Genomic DNA, 19,195 nt, shown 5'->3' with positions numbered 1-19,195 from the left:
TGACAAAAACACTCTTCCTCGGAAGTCAAGGCATCGAGTTAATTGCAAGGAACTACCACACTTCGGCACGTTGTAACGAGTCAGTACCACTAGTCACGTTTTTTGCCATGCAGTACCAACTCTAAGCCTAAGTGTTGCATAACGGTCTGACAGCCGTATAAGCACGTATTGACCACGTATCTGACCTAACGGGCCCACTGGTCAGGTGCCACGGTGGCTTACCAGCGCGCACCCGCTCGCACCCGCGCGGTCACTCGTCCCAGTCGGCTCCGTCGCACCAAGTAGCTGGGTCGGGTCGAATCCGTACGCGACGAACCCTAGTTTCCTCTCCCCCCTCCCTCGTCTCCCTCTCCCCTCTCAGGCGATGGCGGCGGCGACTCCCGACGGCGCGGGCGGGTACGGGGACCTTCCTGGCCTCGGCCCCGATGACCACTTAGGTCTGGACGACGTCGACGGCTCCCGTTCATACTACTCCAGCGCAGACGACGAGGATTTGGAGTAGGAGGCCGCGCTGTCCATGGAGGACAGGGTGAAGCTGGCAGAGATATGGGTGGCCCACCCTAGCAGTAGCCATCCGTGGACCAGTGGAGCTGCTGGCGGCGTGCTGTAAGTCGTTCTCTTCTCTGCTTCTTTCTGTATCCAAAACAGGGGCTAGGGTTAGTGTTGCTCATGACAGTTTAGATGATGCTGTAATTTGTGCTGTCAATTGCAGTTTGGATGATGCTGTTTGGGATGTTCGGATTCATTTTGATGCACGACACAATCTGGATAGGAAGATATGCAGCTCAGATGTGACATTTCTGAACTTATATGCACTGATGCAGACACAAGGTTATTCCTTCTTTGATGAACTGTACCACATGAAGAATTTAGGCAGAGGAGAGGAAAGAGAGCTTGGGTTAGAGTTAATTGACACAAACATCAAACTGCAGCAACTTAAGAAGGAATATCAGCATAGTTTAGTTCTGAATTTGCTAGTGAGGGCAACAACACCTTTTGTATGTCAGATAGAAGAAGATTTAGTGAGATCAAACTACAGCAATGTCTGTCAGAGGAGAGAAGAAAATTTAGCAACTATATTGCATAAACCACCTGTTGTGTATGATCTCAGTGAGCCTGCAGTTCTTGCTGTTGATCAACAAGGTGTTGTTTTTCATAGTCAGTGCACACAAGAGAGCAGAAATTTCAGTAAGGGGAAGCTCAAAGCTGTAATGGAGGAAGAGACACTGGTAGAAGAGGGACATAATAACAGTGATGACTCTGAGGCTGCTGCATATGACAGTGATAACAATCCTTTCTGCATGGAGAAGTACATGATAATTGAAGACACAGAGATAATTGAGGGGAATAAACTAGCAGAGCAAGAAGTTGAAGATGAAGATTCAGATGAAGATTCAGATGAGGATTCAGAAGAGGAACAATTACATTATGAGGGTGACACTGAGGTTGAGGACTTGTTTGATATGGAGGAGGAGGAGGAGGAGCAGGAGAAGGAGGATGAGGTCAAAGTTGTTGCAACAGAAGAAGCACCAATGCAAAAACCTGCAAAAAAGAGGAAGAAGCTGGCAGTTAGGAGAGGCCCTACTACTAGGACACATTCAAGTGTGTTGGAGGAGGTGCAACCTGATTTCATTCCTTCATCAGATGAAGAAGATGACGGGTTGCTGTTTGAGGATGAAGATGATGGACATGAGCCACTTTCATTTGTTCTGCCTAGAGGAAGAGTAGGGCCAAGAAAAGGAAACCAAGGATCTGGTACAATGACAAACTTGAGCAACCACATCAGCAGTTATGTCTGTACATGTGCTTTAAGAATCAGCAGCAATTCAGAGATGCTTTGTTGAGCTTGCACATCACACAAGCCAGAGACTTCAGATATCACAGAAATTCAGACCAAAGGATCATTGCCTGTTGTAAGCAAGAGCACTGCCAGTTTTGCATAGTTGCTGCAGTTATCAAAGGGGAGAAGACTTTTGCTATCAAGAAAATAAGGCTGGAGCACACTTGCCCTAGCAGCACTGAGACATCTAGGATAAGTGCCAAGTGGCTTGCAAAGACCTATGAGTCATTGTTCAGGTCTGATCCAACCACCAGCATACACACTCTGATTGACAACTGCAATGAGAAGTATGGTGTTGATGTGCCAAGGCACATGGCCTATAGGGCCAAAAACCCTGCTGTGGAAGCTGTGCTAGGAGAGCACAAGAAGCAGTATCCCAGGCTTAGCGATTATGCTCAGACCATCATGGATACAAACCCTGGTAGTAGAGTTGTAGTTGCAACAGTTACTCCAAGACCAACTACAAAAATACCACATCCAGGACCAAGGTTTCATGCTATGTTCTTCTGCATAAATGGAGCAAGGGAGGGATTTCTCAATGGATGCAGACCATTCATTGGTTAGTAATGCTTTATAGTTCTTTGTCAATGGATGTAGTGGTGCTTTATAGTTCTTTATACTTAAATATATAGTTTAGTAATGCTTTGTAGAAGTTTAAATTGTTCTTTGGTTGCAACAACAGGTGTTGATGGATGCTTTATTAAGCTCACCACTGGTGCTCAAATCCTAGCTGCCACTGGAAGAGATGGGAATAATAATATTTTCCCACTTGCATTTGCTGTTGTTGGACAAGAGGACACAGCTAACTGGTGTTGGTTTCTACAGCAACTGAAGATATGTCTAGGAGGAGAAGTTGGCAAATTTGGGCCTTATACTATCATGTCTGATAGACAAAAGGTATGCATGCATCTTTCTGTTATGTTCTTGCTTCTATGTTCTTCTGCATTAGCATGTTATGTTCTAGATGTAGTAGTACAGCAGCTAAGTCTAGCATGCTATGTGAACAGGGGCTACTAAATGCAGTAAACCAAGTTTTTCCAAACTGTCATCAAAGATTTTGCCTTAGACACCTCTATGCAAATTTCCAGAATGCTGGGTTTAGGGGGGAAGATCTTAAGAAATGCATGGATAATGCCAGCTATGCCTATAACCAGCACAAGTTTAACATTGCCATGAATGATTTGAAAAATGAGAGTGTGGAAGCTTGGAAGTGGCTAAGTGGAATACCTAAGCACACATGGGCTAGCCATACTTTTGACACTAACTGCAAGACAGACTTGGTTGTTAACAACCTGTCTGAGGTGTTCAACAAGTACATCCTAGATTTTAGGAAAAAAACCTATTAGGACCATGATTGATGGTATTAAGGACAAGCAGATTGTGAGGTGGCATAGGAACAGAGAGAGAGGAAAGGAATCTCTGTGGGAGATCACACCACATTATGCTGAGAAGCTTGAGGAGGAAAAGGAAAGGGCCAGATTCTGCAAACCTATTCAAGCTGGTGTAAATCTTTGGCAAGTGACCAGTGGGCAGCAAACACATGCTGTAAACTTGGAAGTTTATACATGTGGCTGCAGAAAGTGGGACCTGTTTGGCATACCATGCAACCATGCCATATCAGCAAGTAACAAGGCAAAAAGATTAAAACCTTTTTACCTTGCTGCATATGAACCAATGATATATCCAGTTCCTGGTGAACATGATTGGACAAGGACAAGTGGACCAGACATAGAGCCACCCCAATTTCATGTGAAGAAGGGGAGAAGGAAAGAGAAGAGAATAAAGGGCAGATTTGAGGTTCCAAAACCAAAGGACAGTTCAAGAATGGCCACTATAACATGCAGCAACTGTGGGCTCCAAGGCCATAGGTACACCAACTGCAAGCAACAGTTGAGACCAGAGTTGGCTATGAGGAAAAACAAGCATGTGGTAAACCCTTGTGAATTGTACTTGTTAATTGGTCTTCTTTCCTTTTATGTTTTTTGTTCTAAATCTTTGTGACTAACTAGCATGTTTCTTTTATGTTTGCAAGGCACCTGCAAGCACTAGTAGAAAAAGGGCCATTCGAACCGGTTCGTGAGGGCCATTTGTACCGGTTCACGAACCGGGACTAAAGGGTCGTAACTAAAGCCCTCCACCTTTTGTCCCGGTTCGATCGGGAACCGGTACAGATAGGGCTCCACGTGGCCGTAGCGGCTTGCCCAGGCAGGGGGACCTTTTGTCCCAGTTGGTGCCACCAACCGGGACCAAAAGGCCTCCACGCGTCAGCAGTTCAGGGGCTGGGTTTGTTTTTTTCTGAAGGGGGGGGGGGGGGTTGGGGGGTTTTGTAGGGTTAATTTAGGGGTTTCATATATTGTGTTAGCTAGCTAATAGAGAGGAGTGTCCTCTCTTATCTCCGTGCTTGGTCGACGGTACGTATAGAGAGGACTCGACACGCTAGCTAGCTAGTAAGCAAATGAAGGAAACCATTAAGTACAGAAGATCGTCATGAGCACAGAGAAGTGATCGACCTCTCCTTCTCTGATAGATTGGTCGAACAACAAGTTTTCGTATATCTATCAGACGCTACTGGCTACATATATATATATACAATATAAGATCTCTTACGTCCCCTAACATCTGAACTCAACTTCCACATGGTATTCTCCGTGTTTGTCGATGATGTGGTCAAGAAAGAATCCCGCCAATTCCTCTTGAATTGCTCGTACGCGATCTTGTGGTAGTAGTTCATCCCGCGTTTGCCACATCTAATTTCAAGAAGGGGGTCAATACATATATATGAATGAAACTGAACACAAATGATGGTAATAAAAAAATTGTAAATATTATTGCTTACGCACTTCATATTGTCGTTTAGAGTAGCCCCGCTCACAGGTGGTGTGGTGGATGAACTCGCAAATGTAGTATCCACACAAATCATTCCCGGGTTCCTGCCACAACCACTTTACAAGAAATAGAGGTCAATCAAACTGATAAGCAAGCATGCTAAATGGTATTGATGAAACTAGCTAGAATCAATGGGAGATGCGCGGAACTAGCTAGTAGCTAGTACTTACTTTCGGGTGGTTAAATCGCAGTTGCGCCGGCAGTCCCGGAGCTTGTGCGGTGAACTTTTTCCAAACCCTGCCAGACAGCCGCCGGTCCGAAGCCAAAGCGCAAGAGCAAGCGCACGAAGGCATACACGACGGCCGAGGACAAGCTTCTTTGCGAGTGTTGGCGAGACATTGGACAAGACCCCAAGACGGGCGCCGAACAAAAGCATACAACCTTTTGGATTCGTGTCCACCGGGAGTTTCATGATCGCAAGAAGTTCTCGGCTTACCAAATTGTGAGCACGCGCGGGTGGGTGTCCATTTCGAAGCGATGGAGGGTGATCCAACAAGAGTGCAACAAGTTTTGTGCCACTCTTGAGAGCGTCAAGGCCTGCCCCGTGAGCGGCATCGGCATGCAAGACATGGTATGCTAGCAAGCCGCCCTCTTTTGTGTCATCAAGTTCATGCTTGCGTATTCATTTGCATACCATTTGCAAATATGCTTGGATGGAAACATTTGTAGGCATTTCAAGCTTTGGAGGCATTCAAGATCCAAAACAATGGCAAGTGCTTTCAACCTCTCCCATTGCTTTCGGGTCATCAAGGACGAGGAGAAGTTCAAGGCGCAATATGCCGCCCTCAAGTCGCGTAGGGGGAAGCAATCCGTGGAGGAGGTTGGGGACGGCGAGCCGGCACGGCCGCGGGGGAAGACCAACTCCAAGAAGGAGGACAAGCGGGATGCGGCATCGAACGCCTTGATCGCAAGCGAGGAGGGCATGATGAACAAGAAGGACTCAAGGGAGGAGGAGCGCCGGCGTTTCAAAGAAGAGCAAATGAACGCCTTCATGGAGATCCAAGGGAGGAGGCTTGAGATGGACGCGGAGAAGCAAGCCAAGATGTTTGAGCTGGAGGCCGAGAAGCAAGCCAAGATGCTAGAGATCGAGGCCGCCAACGCCAAGACCAAGGCGAAAGAAGTGGCTCTCGCGAGTATAGTGACCGGGTTGGAGATCATGAAGGTGGATCTCAACACCGTGTCACCAAGGAAGAGGTCGTGGTTCGAGAAGATGCAGGCCGACATGCTCAAGTTCACCGACGAGTGATCTCGTGGCCGCGAGCGCCTTCCTTTTTTGTATGCTGGCTTGTGTGCTGGCATGACCACGGGGCCGCGATGGCGTGGTCAAACTCAAGTCCCACTCCTTTTTGTGTGTTGGCATGTGTGCCGGCCGCTGGCGAGTGCGCCAGCGCGAACTGTGTGGTGATATTTTTTGAAGCCGGCAATGTATGCCGGCGTTGGCATGGTGTCGGCATAAGACATGGCCGCTGGCATGATCTATGACCGCGTGCCTTTTTTAAAAATTAAGTGCGGACATGAAAATGGGTTGGCGCGTTGGACGGGCGGCCAACCCAAATACAAAACAGGACGGACGCCGGGCGGGCGGCCGATCCAAACGGACAAAAAGCAAACAAATACGCCGTCCTTTTAAGTCGGCCCGTTGGAGTTGCTCTTAGAAACGAAAGGAGTACATATAAAGCAGACGTGAGATGTGATGATCTGACTACCGGTCGACCAGTAGTAACGGAGGACCAACGTTGGCTGAATCATCGTTTACGTACCCATGGCCATGGCTAGAGCTATCAGCGTGATTGTCATGGCCATATTTAAATACATTTAGACTGCCCTACAAGTTTCATAGGACGTACACGTGTGTGTGTTGGTGACTGAACCTGCAAGCCACTGGCCACTCATTCACTCGGTGCCGATCGATCGACACTATAAAGACACTTGAAGAAGGTAGCTAGCTTAGGGCATCTTTAATAATTGTAAGATAGTTGTCGATACATTTTGTTACATATAATTTTTGATAATATATTATATAACAAGTAAGACAAGAGAGTAAGGTGGTATGTACATGAATCAACACCTCTTGCACAAGCTTCAATGTAGAATGAGAGAGCCCCTTATTTATTATGTCATATTCTATTAGCCAAACTAGACACAACAGTTTTAAGTAGTAGTATGTTAAGGTGTTGATTGATGACATGGCATATTTTGAGGAAGGCATTGAGGACTGGGTGTACTACTCCCTCTCCATCATCTTGTGCCTGATCCTGTCCCTTGTACTCTTATCCCTGTGCAAGTGCAACGCGGCGGGCTCGTCCTTCCTCCCGCCTTGGCCGACCTCGCTGACGACTTTCGGTCCGCTGTTGATGCTTGCCTGGATAGGCGTCAACATCGAGTCGGTAGTCCGCATTGCACGGTCATGGTACGGCCCCATGCTCACGCTCAAATTATGTGAAAATATGAACTCTGCGTGTGTATTTCTTCTCATGTCAAACTGATGTGGGATACTGGGTCTTTGTATTTTCAACCGCATTGCATTTTCTTCTGGATTTGGTGTATCTGCATTTTCACATAATTTGTAATAGACCAATTAATATTTTTGTCATAGATGAATAACCAACCTGACGGAGATCCTGCGAACCAACATGTGGTTGAATGGTTAGTAGGACAGTGGTATCCCCAGCCTACCAGGGTTCAAATCCCGTTGCTCGCATTTATCTTGAATTTATTTCAGGATTTCCGGCGATGTGTGTACAGTGGGAGGAGATGTTCATGTCGACTACGAGGCGCCTACAGTGACTTCGTAAAATCTTAAAATAACATACCGGTTCAATCTTTTGGAGGTGCTCATAGGAATAAAGTGTACGTGAAACTGGTGCACATCCTTTTGAGTCTAGTGTGCCCCGGTTTACGGGCATAACAAACAAGGGTAACGGTGCAGGCTCAGACTTGTCAAGCATGACAAAGATACTCACCTTACTGTTTTAAATGATTTTGTCGACAAAAGTACATCATTTCTTGGCTAACAAGGATAGGCGGTGAACCACATGACAAGGACACTCCCAGGGTCCATGCCAGCAATCAGTCAAAAAATGCTACACCTACGAAGCCATCTACATAAGCCTACCAAACTTTCCTTCCCACTAATCAAACTCTCTGCCCCCCCTCCCCCCTGATTTTCAGGGTGGGCCCACGCCCCTGTTAATCATCAATTCAAATCTGCAAAGTCTTTAGGTGTAGCAGAGCTCTTACCGGCCAGTGACGCTTTGAAACAAGTCAACCACTCTGAAACCTGCTGATTAACTGATTACGATTACTATTGTTTCTGTTACAACTGCACACTGGCAGAGCTACATGTTGATCTGCTGGACGGCCATGCCCCCCAACCTTCGTAAAATCTCTGAAGAAAATTCTTTTGGTTGTGCTTAATTAGGCAAAGTATGCTTTTTGGACCCCTCAGAAATTGTTGCTTTTGCATTTTGCCCATCCAGCATTTCCTGTCCAGCTCCGCCACTGCAGCTTCCCAGGGGTGATCAAATAATTCCATCTAGCAACGGGCCGGTCACTCAATGCGATGATCTGACTCCCGATCGACCGGTAGTAATGGATTGGAGGACCAGGGAGCGTTAGTTGAATCATCATCATTTACGTCATTTAGTGCACTATTTAAGACATGGTACTAATGAGATTGATAAGGCTTGTCATAGTGGGGAGTAACTTAGACTAGTGTTATATGTATGACACTAGTTTAAATTACTACCTTCATAATGCAAAGTAACATAATAGTAATATCATAGACGGCTTTATTTTTTAATTTGCAGACTCATCCTGTCTTGGAAAGCGCTATGTTACAGTAACATATTATTATATTACCACCTCTCATTAACTACTTTTCACATAAGTAAATTTTTTTTAAAGTGCGATATGTTACTAGTTAAGTTACTTGCACTATATAACTAGCCTAAGGAGTGTTTGTTTCCCCTTGTGCCAGCAGACGTGAGATGCGATGGACCAGTAGTAACGGAGGACCAGCGTACTTACGTGCCCATGGCTAGAGCTATCAGCGTGATTGTCGTGGACGTATTTAATTTTAAACTGCCCTACAAGTTTCAGAGGACGTACACGTATGGTTGTGACTGAACCTAACACTGGCCACTCATTCAGTCGCTGCCGAACGATCGACACTTGGTCTATAAAAAAAGATGAAGAAGGTAGCTTAGGCAGGCATCTTGAGGCGGCCATGGAGGACTGGGTGTACTACTCCCTCTCCATCACCTTGTGCCTCACCCTGGCCCTTGTATTCTCGTCCTTATGCGACAAAATTTCGTGTTTTGATCTTTTGTGATATAAAATCGAGATCTAACCCTCATATGAATTTTTTTCGTGATTTGACCCTTCCTGCTACAGCCACGAGGCCCGGCGGTAGAATCCTATAGCCTACCACCAGCGCCTACGGCAGTAGCAAACTTATCCATGTCAGCAGCGATAATGGCCTCCGTGCCCCTCCGTCACACCCTACCGCCGCTCCTCCTGGCGGTAGGATGTGTGAACCTACCGCCGAGGTCTCTGGCGGTAGGGTGCGGACATATATAAACCGCGGGCCGGCCGCCCCCACCCACTTCCCCCCACCCCACCCAGCCCCCCCCCCCTTCTCCCCCCACCCAGCCCCCCCCCCCCCCCCCCACGATGAAGAACAGAGCAGTTCCTCCAACTTGCCTTCTCTCATCCCCTCCACTCCCCCCCCCTCGATCTTATTCGTTTCTTCACGGATTTTGCGGATCGAGATGGTCCCGAAGAGAGAAAAGTAAGCTCTTTCGATCCCTCCAATTAGTTTTAATCAAACACCTTTCGATTCGTCGCATTATTCGATTCAAATCACTCCTTTTTTGAACTAGATTGAATATTTTTTTAACCCTAGGATTGATTTAGGTTGATTCTAGATGTTATATTGTGTTAGATATGAAATCTATTCACTAGTTGGTATGGTTGTGTTAAGATGAACCCTAGTTCATATTTGATTTGAATGTTTTTTTATATGATGCATGTTGGAGGCATTTGTTGTGATAGATGATGCATGTTCCTATGCTATGATGCAAGAATTGGATGTAGTGTATGATGAGTATTGGATATGAATATTGGAGATATTTTTTATATGTAGTGTATGAATCCTCAAGATGAACCTAGTTCATATTTTTTTGTTATCAAAAAATTTATTATGTGATGAATATTGGAGATATTTGTTGCATGTAGTGTATGTTAGATGATGCAAATACTGAATTTTGTCGGGGTAAAAATGGTGAACCTCTCAAGATGAACCCTAGTTCATGTTTTTTGTTTTTTAAGAAAATATGAGATGATGCATGTTGGATGTTGTTGGAGAAATATGTGATATGATGCATTTGAACCTTGATGAGCCTTTGTTATGCTTATGCTTATGTTTATGCAATTTTTTTAGGAGGCCACCTCTTGCGGATGACATTGGCATCAAGTATACTATGCTTGACCCTACGTTCGACAAGGTCCATCGTGCCCGTTTTATTGAGAACAGAGTGGTAAGTAACTTTCTTAAAACAAATATTTCAAATCGATGAAAAAAATTTACTAATTGTTTGGATCTTCATTTCGACAGATGCTCCCGCCACTGCGGATGAGGGGTCACGGGACGACCGTGAAGATGGAGTACGACGAGCGGTACGCGTCGTTCTACAGGAGAGCCCGACTGCTGGGTTTCGTCCTGCAGTTCAAGCGCAAGCCGCCGATGCTCGTTCACTCAGCTCTCACGGCTTTGATCGATCGGTGGTGGCCAGAGACGCACAGCTTCCATCTTCCATGTGGGGAGATGACGGTTACACTCGAGGATTGGGGGATGATTACGGGCCTACCGCTCGAGGGTCATGCTTTGACAGGATGAGTGGAGAGGAAGAACTGGCACGACAGGGTTGTCGCCCTCATCGGCGACTGCCCTCCAGATAAGAAGAACCGGACTTCCAGTGTCCCGCTGCCCTGGCTTCTAAAGTACCGGAGCAAGTGCCCGGAAGGGGCCGAACCCCGGGTGGTGGAGCAGTACGCCAGGGCCTACCCGTGCTATCTTCACACGGAGGTAGTGTTTCCAGACTGCTCTGGGGACACTGCCCTCTGGATGTATCTCGACTTCCTGGCAGACTGGGATGCGGGGTATAGCTGGGGGGCCGCCGGCCTCGCCTACCTATACCGTTCGGTAAGTGAATATCACATCATTGTTTCAAATATCATGGACGTGCGCTGCTTTGGATTTTGGCATCTTATCATCTACACTTGTTTTGTAGCTTGACGATGCAACCCGGAGGACGGAAGCTACGTCCGGTATGTGTGGATGTGTGTGGGGCCTCTCGATTTGGATGTGGGAGCGTATCCCAGTGGGTCGTCCGGAGAAGCTTGGAGCGCGTGCATGGACAGACTATGGCGAAGATGGCATATGCTTGGGACGTGGTGGGTACAATCTCGGGTGAATCCAAGGCCTTGTACAAGATCTTCATCAACGAGCTTGATGCTCTGACGCCTCTCCAGGTATAAAGCCTAGCTTTCGAATGTGGTCGACAACACTTTCACTTGAGCTTACCACTTTTGGTGCTAGGTTAACTGGCGGCCGTATACTGACGATCGAGAGTGGGGGTCCGAGCTGAATGTGATGTGCAAGCAGGACCGGCTTCTCTGGCGGTGCATCGTGCCCATGATTTGTGTCTATGCCGTCGAGTACCACTTGCCACAGCGCGCTGCCGCGCAATTTGGTAAGGCATAACGTACACCACCAGTCGACATCGTCAAAGATACCGGTGGCTACGACCTGCACTTGGGAGTACCACAGCCCGTTCTCATTGTTACCAATTTTCGATTTGATGTTTCATATTCTTCCTAATGGTGTTTTACAATCTTTCTTGTGCTTTGCAGGCTGAGCAGGAGGAAGAATCAGTCTATCACCGATTAGGGAGAGCAACATGCCAAATACGAGACTGAATGGAACCAGTGGAAAACTCGCAAAGATGTGGAGAGAAGAGTGATTGACTGGGAGGAGTACTCGCAAAGATGGCATCAAGCATCGTCTGCGCCTAAGGCCACAGTGGACGACGGCAGACGCTGAAAGTCTGTACGACGACGACTCCGAGAATGAAGCCTACAATGACAGCATTAGAGAGCTATAGGGCGGATTTAGGGAGTACGGACCCATCATGAACAGAGTGGTAAGTTATTTTTATCTGTTTTCAACCGACGTTTGGATGAAATCAACTTTAGTGCTACTGACTCATTTTATTTCATTGCAGTCTTCGGAGCTAAACAAAAGCATTTTTGATGCCTCTGATGCGCTTAGTTCTATCCCCGGGACTCGAGCTAGTGAGAACAAGTTGAGGGGAACGGTGAAGGTAACATGGAGTTCATTTGCTTATGCTCATCATGAAGTTGATCCATATTGTGCTTATTGTTTCGTTCTCATTGCATAAGTTTGTCAAAAAATGACGCAAGCTTGTGGGCCTGCTTGGGTGTGCCACCTCCTCCGCTGATGTGATTGCTCATGCAGCACCGATGTGTAGCCTCGCTTCATCGAGCCAGGCCGCCTCATCGTCTATGGCGGTTCAAGATGACGAGGAGGAGGGCGAGGACGATGATGATGAAGAGGAAGATGAAGAAGAAAGCGAGGAAGAGGGAGCAGAAGAACATGGTGAAGAAGAGGAAGAGGACGATGAGGAGGAGGAGTACGATGATCCCGACGGACCTCCACCAACTCAGACAACCCAGCGTGAGAAGAGAAATGTGCCGAAGAAGGATTGGAAGAGTCCATCTCCGTTTCAGAAAGCGCGTCCTACTCATCGCAAGAAGGCGGCCGAGAAGCGATCAAAGAACAACGAGGACCAGACCGCGAAGAGGGGGAGGAAGGACTGAAGTTTCTGCCGTGTCGTTGAACTAAAAACTTGCATGTTTGCTTCGCGAACCATATGGATTTGCTCGTGAAACTGTTTCGTTAATTTCCTATGTATAACTTGGTGAAAACCTTTGTGGATGTCTATTTTCTATGTATCCAACCTATCTTATTTATGGATTTTTCGATGTGTTCTTGATATATCATACATATGCTTCATGTTTACAAGTGTTTAATTGTTGCGTGCCAAAAATTGAAGACAAGACAAGTTAGGAGGTGCAAAAAATGCACTCTGGGCCACCCTACTGCCAGACACTAAGGCGGTAGGTCTGTACCGCCTACCGCCATCACACCCGGCGGTAGGGTGCCTCCCCCCAACGCCCCCTCCTGTGACCAAAACAGCCAGCGGCTCAGCGGTAGGGTTGCACACCCTACCGCCAGGGGTTTTGGCGGTAGGATCCTACCGCCGAAGGCCCCCTACCGCTGAGCCGCTGGCTGTTTTGGTCACAGAAACATAGCACACATGCTCCGACCCTGCCGCCGCGCCCTATGGCGGTAGGTTGTCTACCCCTACCGCTGGCGGCCCTGGCTGTAGGGTTTGGGCATTTATTAACCCAGCCGCCGCCCCCAACCCACCCCACCCACTTATCCCCACCCACCCAGCCGCCTTCTTCTTCCTCTCGCCCATTTTCTCATCTCCTCCACTTCCCCCCTCCGATCTTCTTCGGTTATTCATGGATTTTGCGGATCGAGATGGCTCCGGAAAGAGGAAAGTAAGCTCCTCCCATCCCCCAATTAGTTTGAGTCAAATCAATCCGCTTTTTTTTAGCCTAAAAAAGGTTCATTCATGTTCATGTTCATGTTCAAAATCATGAGGATCCCTAGTTGATATGATGAACCCTAATTAATATGATGAACCTAGGTGATTGCATCGTGATGAACCTAGTTGATGAACCCTAGGTTTAGTTTTTTTACCACATGAGGAACCCTCCCTAGTTGATGAACCCTAGGTTTAGGTTTAGATTTTTTTTTTGACAAAAGTTGAACCATCAACTTCTCAATTTTTTTGTTAGCAAAATTTATGATATGATGAATATTGGAGTAAACAAAATTTATATGATGCAAGTACTGGATTTGGTTGGAGTAAATATGACATGATATGATATTGCATTTGACCCATCTTGATATATGTATTTTATTTAGTTAATGATGAACTTTTGTTATGCATCCATATGTTTAGGTCTGCAACTATGGCGCAACCATCGCCAATTCATCTCCAACACGACCCGTCCACCTTGCCACTTCCGTACGTGTACGAGTCCTTCCCCGAGCTTCTGCAGCCGGTGGGAGCTTTTTCAGACGAGTTCCTAGAGGCGACGAGGGCAGTGCGGTGGCACGAGAGGGCAGAGCGGATCTCCGACAATGTGAAGTGTTGGTCGCAGAGTGTGAAGGAGTTGAAGAGAGTGACTGCAGAGATGGAGGGAGATCCAACTATCTCCCGTGAACGCCGGAAAGGGACCATTGAAGCTGCCAAGCAGCACTCCAACTAGGAGCTGCGCAATTTGGGCCGGAGGATCTACTTCGAGAGCAATGCAGAGGAGAGAGCCAAGATGCCGCCCCCAAGTGCATCGGCATTCGATATCATCAGCTGGGGAAGGGCGGAGGCGAAAACTCCAACGGGCAAGGCAAGGTGGAAGTGCTTGAACGGTCGGATGCCGACCAGCGTTCCGCCTCCGCCTGAACCGGTGGATCCGCTGCCATATCTGTCTCCACATCCAGGCCTAACATACGAGGGGGGTTGTTTACCCGCCCTATAAACTTGTTTTAAGAACTTGTTGCACCGTTTGTTGGCTTTGCGAAAGCTTATTGCGAAACTACTTGCGTTAGTTGGGGTTGTCAAACTATGTGGATAAGTTTACTATTTGCTATTTGCTATTTCGCTATGTGGAACCTTTATTAATATGTGAGCTCATATTTTGCTTTCTTTGCGAAACTATGAAACTATGTGATAAAACTTTACAAAAGAAACAGTCACTAAAACTTGTAAAAACCTATACCATAAAACAATCACTAAAAGTTTATTAATGTGTATGTAATGCCCAAATTTACAAAAGAACCGGTGATATTGTTTTTGAAAAGAAGCAAACAATTAAACTTGGAAACCATAAAACACAGGACCCCACCGTCAAGGACCCTGGCGGTAGGGTCAGACAGGCTACCGCCAGATTCCCTGGCGGTAGGCTACTTATCCACATCAGCTCGGGCAAACGGCCGCCGTCGCCCTCCGTCACACCCTACCGCCAGGGACCCTGGGGGTAGCCTGTCTGACCCTACCGCCAGGTTCCCTGGTGGTAGCGAAAAGGTCAGATCTCAAAAAAAAAATTATACGTGGGTCAGATCTCGATTTTATACCACAAAAGGGTCAAAACACGAAATTTGGCCTCCCTATGCAAAGCCAAGGCGGCTGGCTCGTCCTCGTCCTTCCTCCCGCATGGGCCGACCACGCTGACAGCTTTCGGCCTGCTGCTGATGCTTGCCTGAACAAGCGTCAGCATTGAGTCGGTAGTCCGCATGGCACGGTCATGGTACGGCCCCGTGTTCACGCTCTCTTCGTGTGTACTTCTTCTCATGTCACACTGATGTGGGATACTGGGTGTTTGTATCTTTAAGTCGCCGTGCATTTTCTTATGGATTTGGTGCATGTGCATTTTCACATAATTCGTAACAAACCAATTAGTACTTCCGTTGCATATGAATAACCAACCTGACGCATATCCTATGAACCAACCTGTGGTTGAATGATTAGGAGGACAGTGGTAGTATCCCCGGTTCACCGGGATTTAAATCCTGGTGCTTGCATTTATCCTGGATTATTTTAAAAATTTCGGCGATGCGTGTTCAGTGAAAGGAGACGTTTCCGTCAACTACGAGGCTCCTTCTATGGTGACTTCATAAAATCTCAAGATGACATGTCGGCTCAGTCTGTCGAAGGTACTCATAGGGATAGGGTGTGCATGTGTACGTTCATAGGGATGAGTGTATGCCCGTTTATATGAGCGCTTGGGTCTGTACTGTGTTAAAAAAACTGGCACATATCCTTTTCATTCTGAGTGTGCCTCGGTTTACGGACATAACAAACAGGGGTGATAATCAGCGTCGTCTCGGGCAAAACCAAATCTGACATTTCAGTCTAAATTTATCTAACCCTACGGGAATAGGGTAAATGATAATCAATAGTCGGAAAACTGACATTCTGATTGATCATACTATATAGAATCCATTCTTTTTTGCTTCAAGGGAGTTAGTTTGTCGGCCATCATGACCAACTGAAACTGATTTAAACGGGTAGGTGTCGACCTCAATTGGTGCATGTGACCATGAAAGCTTCGTCTGTTGTTATTCAGATCTTTTTTTTTTCTGTTGTAAATCAGAGTACAAATGTTATCATAATATCAGGAATTTTTTCATATCTTTCTCTTAGTTACCTTAATTTTGTAAATTGTGTTCTAATTCAATTTAGATTTCTTTTCAGAAAAACCTACTTTAAAGCTGTGTGAATCTATTATTTTGTTTGAGTTTTCCATGGAGGTGAGTTGGGAACCTTTCTTTAAACTTGATGGATGTATTGTTGTAGTGACAGACTTGACTGAATGTTGCTTTAAAGTGTAGATTCACACATTTTCCTCCGTATATAGTTTATATTAAGATCTCTAAAGACTAAAAGGACTTATATTTAGAAATGATAGGAGTACATAATTAAAATATGTAGTGGTTATATGAACCATGGCCTATATATGCCTACAAGAAATACTCAACATCGATCGTATGGTCAGGCCAGGGAAACCTGCGTAGTTTCCCTTTGTGTTAGCTTAGCTGCGGGATCCTGCGATACTAATAACTTGGACCCATGCTGCCATGCATCAGGAGTGTTTGTTTCCCCTTGTGCTGTGTAGATGTCGATTCTAAATATGAGTCTTTTTAGATATTTTAATAAAAATTATAGGATTCATATAGAAGCATTTTAAATTATAGATTCACTCATTTTGCTTCTTATGTACTCCAGTTTGTATTGGAATCTCAAAGAGGATTTATATTTAGAAACCGAGGGAGTACATGTATAGCAGACGTGAGATGCGATGACCGATCGACCAGCAGTGATGGATGGAGGACCAGCGTTAGCTGTACCCATGACTAGAGCTATCAGCGTGATTGTCGTGGCCATATTTAATTAATTTTAAAATGCCACGTGTGTGTTGCTGCCGATCGACACTACTCTATAAAAAAAGATGAAGAAGCGCAGGGCAGCCACTCACTGAAGGTAGCTAGCTTAGGCATCTTGAGGGTAGGCATGGAGGACTGGGTGTACTACTTCCTCTCCATCACCTTGTGCCTCACCCTGTCCCTTGTGTTCTCATCCCTGCGCGAATGCAAGGCGGCGGGCTCGCCGTTCCTCCCGCCTGGGCCGACCTCACTGACAGCTTTCGGCCCGCTGCTTTTGCTCGCCTGGACAAGCGTCAACATCGAGTCGGTAGTCCGCGTGGCACGGTCATGGTACGGCCCCGTGTTCACGCTCTACCTCCTCCCATCCTTCCCCGTCGTGTTCGTCGCCGACCGGGCCGTGGCGCACCGCGTCCTTGTGCAGCTCGGCTCGGCGTTCGCCAACCGGCCTCCGGCCAACCTCGCCACCCGCATCTTCTCCAGTGATCAGCACAACATCACGTCCGCCGCGTACGGCCCGCTGTGGCGCACGCTCCGGCAAAACCTCACCGGCCGGGCGCTCCACCCTTCGAGCATCCCGCGGTACGCCGCCGCCCGCCGGCGCGCCGCCTCGGGCCTCGTCGACGGCATCACACGCCAGATGCGAAGCGGCCAAGGGGTCGTCGTCATCGAGGGGCTCCTGCACGACGCCGTCTTCCACGTGATTGCATGCATGTGCTTCGGCCAGGGGCTCGACGACGCCTCCATCGCGGCAGTCACGTCGCTGCAGAGGCAGTTTCTCAAGGAGGTGGTGGGGTTCCAGGTGTTCGGGTCGAGCCCCAAGGTCAGCAAGCTCCTCTTCTGGCGACGGTACCAGAGGATGCTGTCCATGCGCCGGCGGCAGGAGGAGGTGTTCATCCCGCTGATACGTGCGTGCCGTGCGCGGCGCAACACCGCCGGCAAGAGCTTTGAAATGGATTGCTACGTCGACTCGCTCATCAGCCTCCGCATCCCGGAGCAAGGTGGCAGCAGCAGGCACCTGACGGACGGCGAGATCGTCGCCTTGTGCACCGAACTCTTGTCCGGGCCCGTCGACTCTACGGTCAACATGTTGCAGTGGGCCATGGCGAACCTCGTCACACGGCCGGACATCCAGGCGAAGCTCCGGGCCGAAATAAACAACGTCCCCGACGGCCAGGTCCAGCTCGGGCAAATTTTGTGCGAATTCAATAAACACATTTGAATTTTTTTACTTTTTCTTAAAAAAACAAAAACTTTTACAGGTCCGGGAGGAGGAGCACCTGCCGTATCTCCGGGCGGTGGTCCTGGAGTCGCTGAGGCGGCACCCACCAGCGCGCTTCATCCTGCCACACGCGGCTGCCGGGGAGAACGGCACGGTGCTAGACGGCTTCACCGTGCCCAAAGAGGTGTCGGTGAACTTCACGCTGGGCGACATGGCCATGGACAGGAAGGTGTGGCCGGACCCCATGCAGTTCCGGCCAGAGCGGTTCCTGCCCGGCGGCGAGGGGGAGGACCTGGACCTCACGGGGAGCAAGGAGATCAAAATGATGCCGTTCGGTGCCGGTCGCCGGATGTGCCCTGGCATCGACGTTTCGCTGCTGCACGTCAACCTCCTTGTGGCCACCATGGTGAGGGCGTTCCAGTGGAGCGAGGTGCCCGGCGAGCCGGTGGACTTCACTGAGACGCTGGAGCTCACCATAGTCATGAAGCGCCCACTCCGTGCCAAGGTCGTGCCATGCCATGGTACATGCTAGCAGCTCTCAACCGTTGTCCATCATTGTCCCATCGGAGTAACTACATACAATATACAATACAATATGCTGCTAGCTTGCTTGATCTATCAGCTCTCTAGAGTTTAATAAGTTCAAGATATAAATAGTTGTAACCAAATAAAATGTTACGCGGAATTGTGTACCACTATTTATGTTTAGTTTGCCCTTCACACCACCTGTATTTCCAATAGAGTATGTCTACCGTACGTAATAGACCAAGTCGTGTTTCAATTAGCAAGAGCAAGCTCAAGGTGCAAGAAATCTTTATGTTCCCTTGCACCTTGAGCTTTATGCATGTGCGTTGGAGCAAATTAAAGCTTAGCTTAACGGGAAGGTGAACATGAACAACATGCAGACCCTGCTTTGCTAGCAAATAATAATACAATTATCAGTTTTAGGTTTCACCGTATACGTTACTAGCTGTTTGTGTTAATCTATATATATACTACCTCCATCCTGGTTTATTTGTTCCCTTCGTATTTAATATCAAAATACAAATCCAACGATGTAATTTTTGGTGACATGCACTAAGATTTTGTTAATTAGATCTACGGTTAAAATTTGAGACAAAATACGAAGTGAACCAATAAACCAGGATGG

At 47.4% G+C, this 19,195-nt stretch overlaps 2 protein-coding genes across 2 annotated transcripts; both read left to right on the top strand.

Annotated features, from left to right (window-relative positions):
- Positions 1-517: 517 nt before the first annotated feature.
- LOC109742777 (uncharacterized) lies at positions 518-3,186 on the top strand. The gene is made up of 5 exons (XM_020301876.1): positions 518-606; positions 713-1,724; positions 1,814-2,399; positions 2,523-2,737; positions 2,929-3,186. Exons 1-5 carry the CDS (start codon positions 518-520, stop codon positions 3,184-3,186), a joined length of 2,160 nt encoding a protein of 719 aa, XP_020157465.1.
- Positions 3,187-16,916: 13,730 nt separating this feature from the next.
- Positions 16,917-18,829, top strand: LOC109742481 (cytochrome P450 89A2). The gene is made up of 2 exons (XM_020301575.4): positions 16,917-18,000; positions 18,086-18,829. The coding sequence occupies exons 1-2, from the start codon at positions 16,954-16,956 to the stop codon at positions 18,575-18,577; spliced, it is 1,539 nt and encodes a 512-aa protein (XP_020157164.1). The 5' UTR covers positions 16,917-16,953; the 3' UTR covers positions 18,578-18,829.
- The last annotated feature ends 366 nt before the right edge of the window (positions 18,830-19,195 follow it).

Source organism: Aegilops tauschii, chromosome 6 (assembly GCF_002575655.3).
Source record: "Aegilops tauschii subsp. strangulata cultivar AL8/78 chromosome 6, Aet v6.0, whole genome shotgun sequence".
NCBI lineage: Eukaryota > Viridiplantae > Streptophyta > Magnoliopsida > Poales > Poaceae > Aegilops > Aegilops tauschii.
Note: the sequence above shows the minus strand (reverse complement) of the source record. Positions and strands in the feature narration are given on the sequence as shown.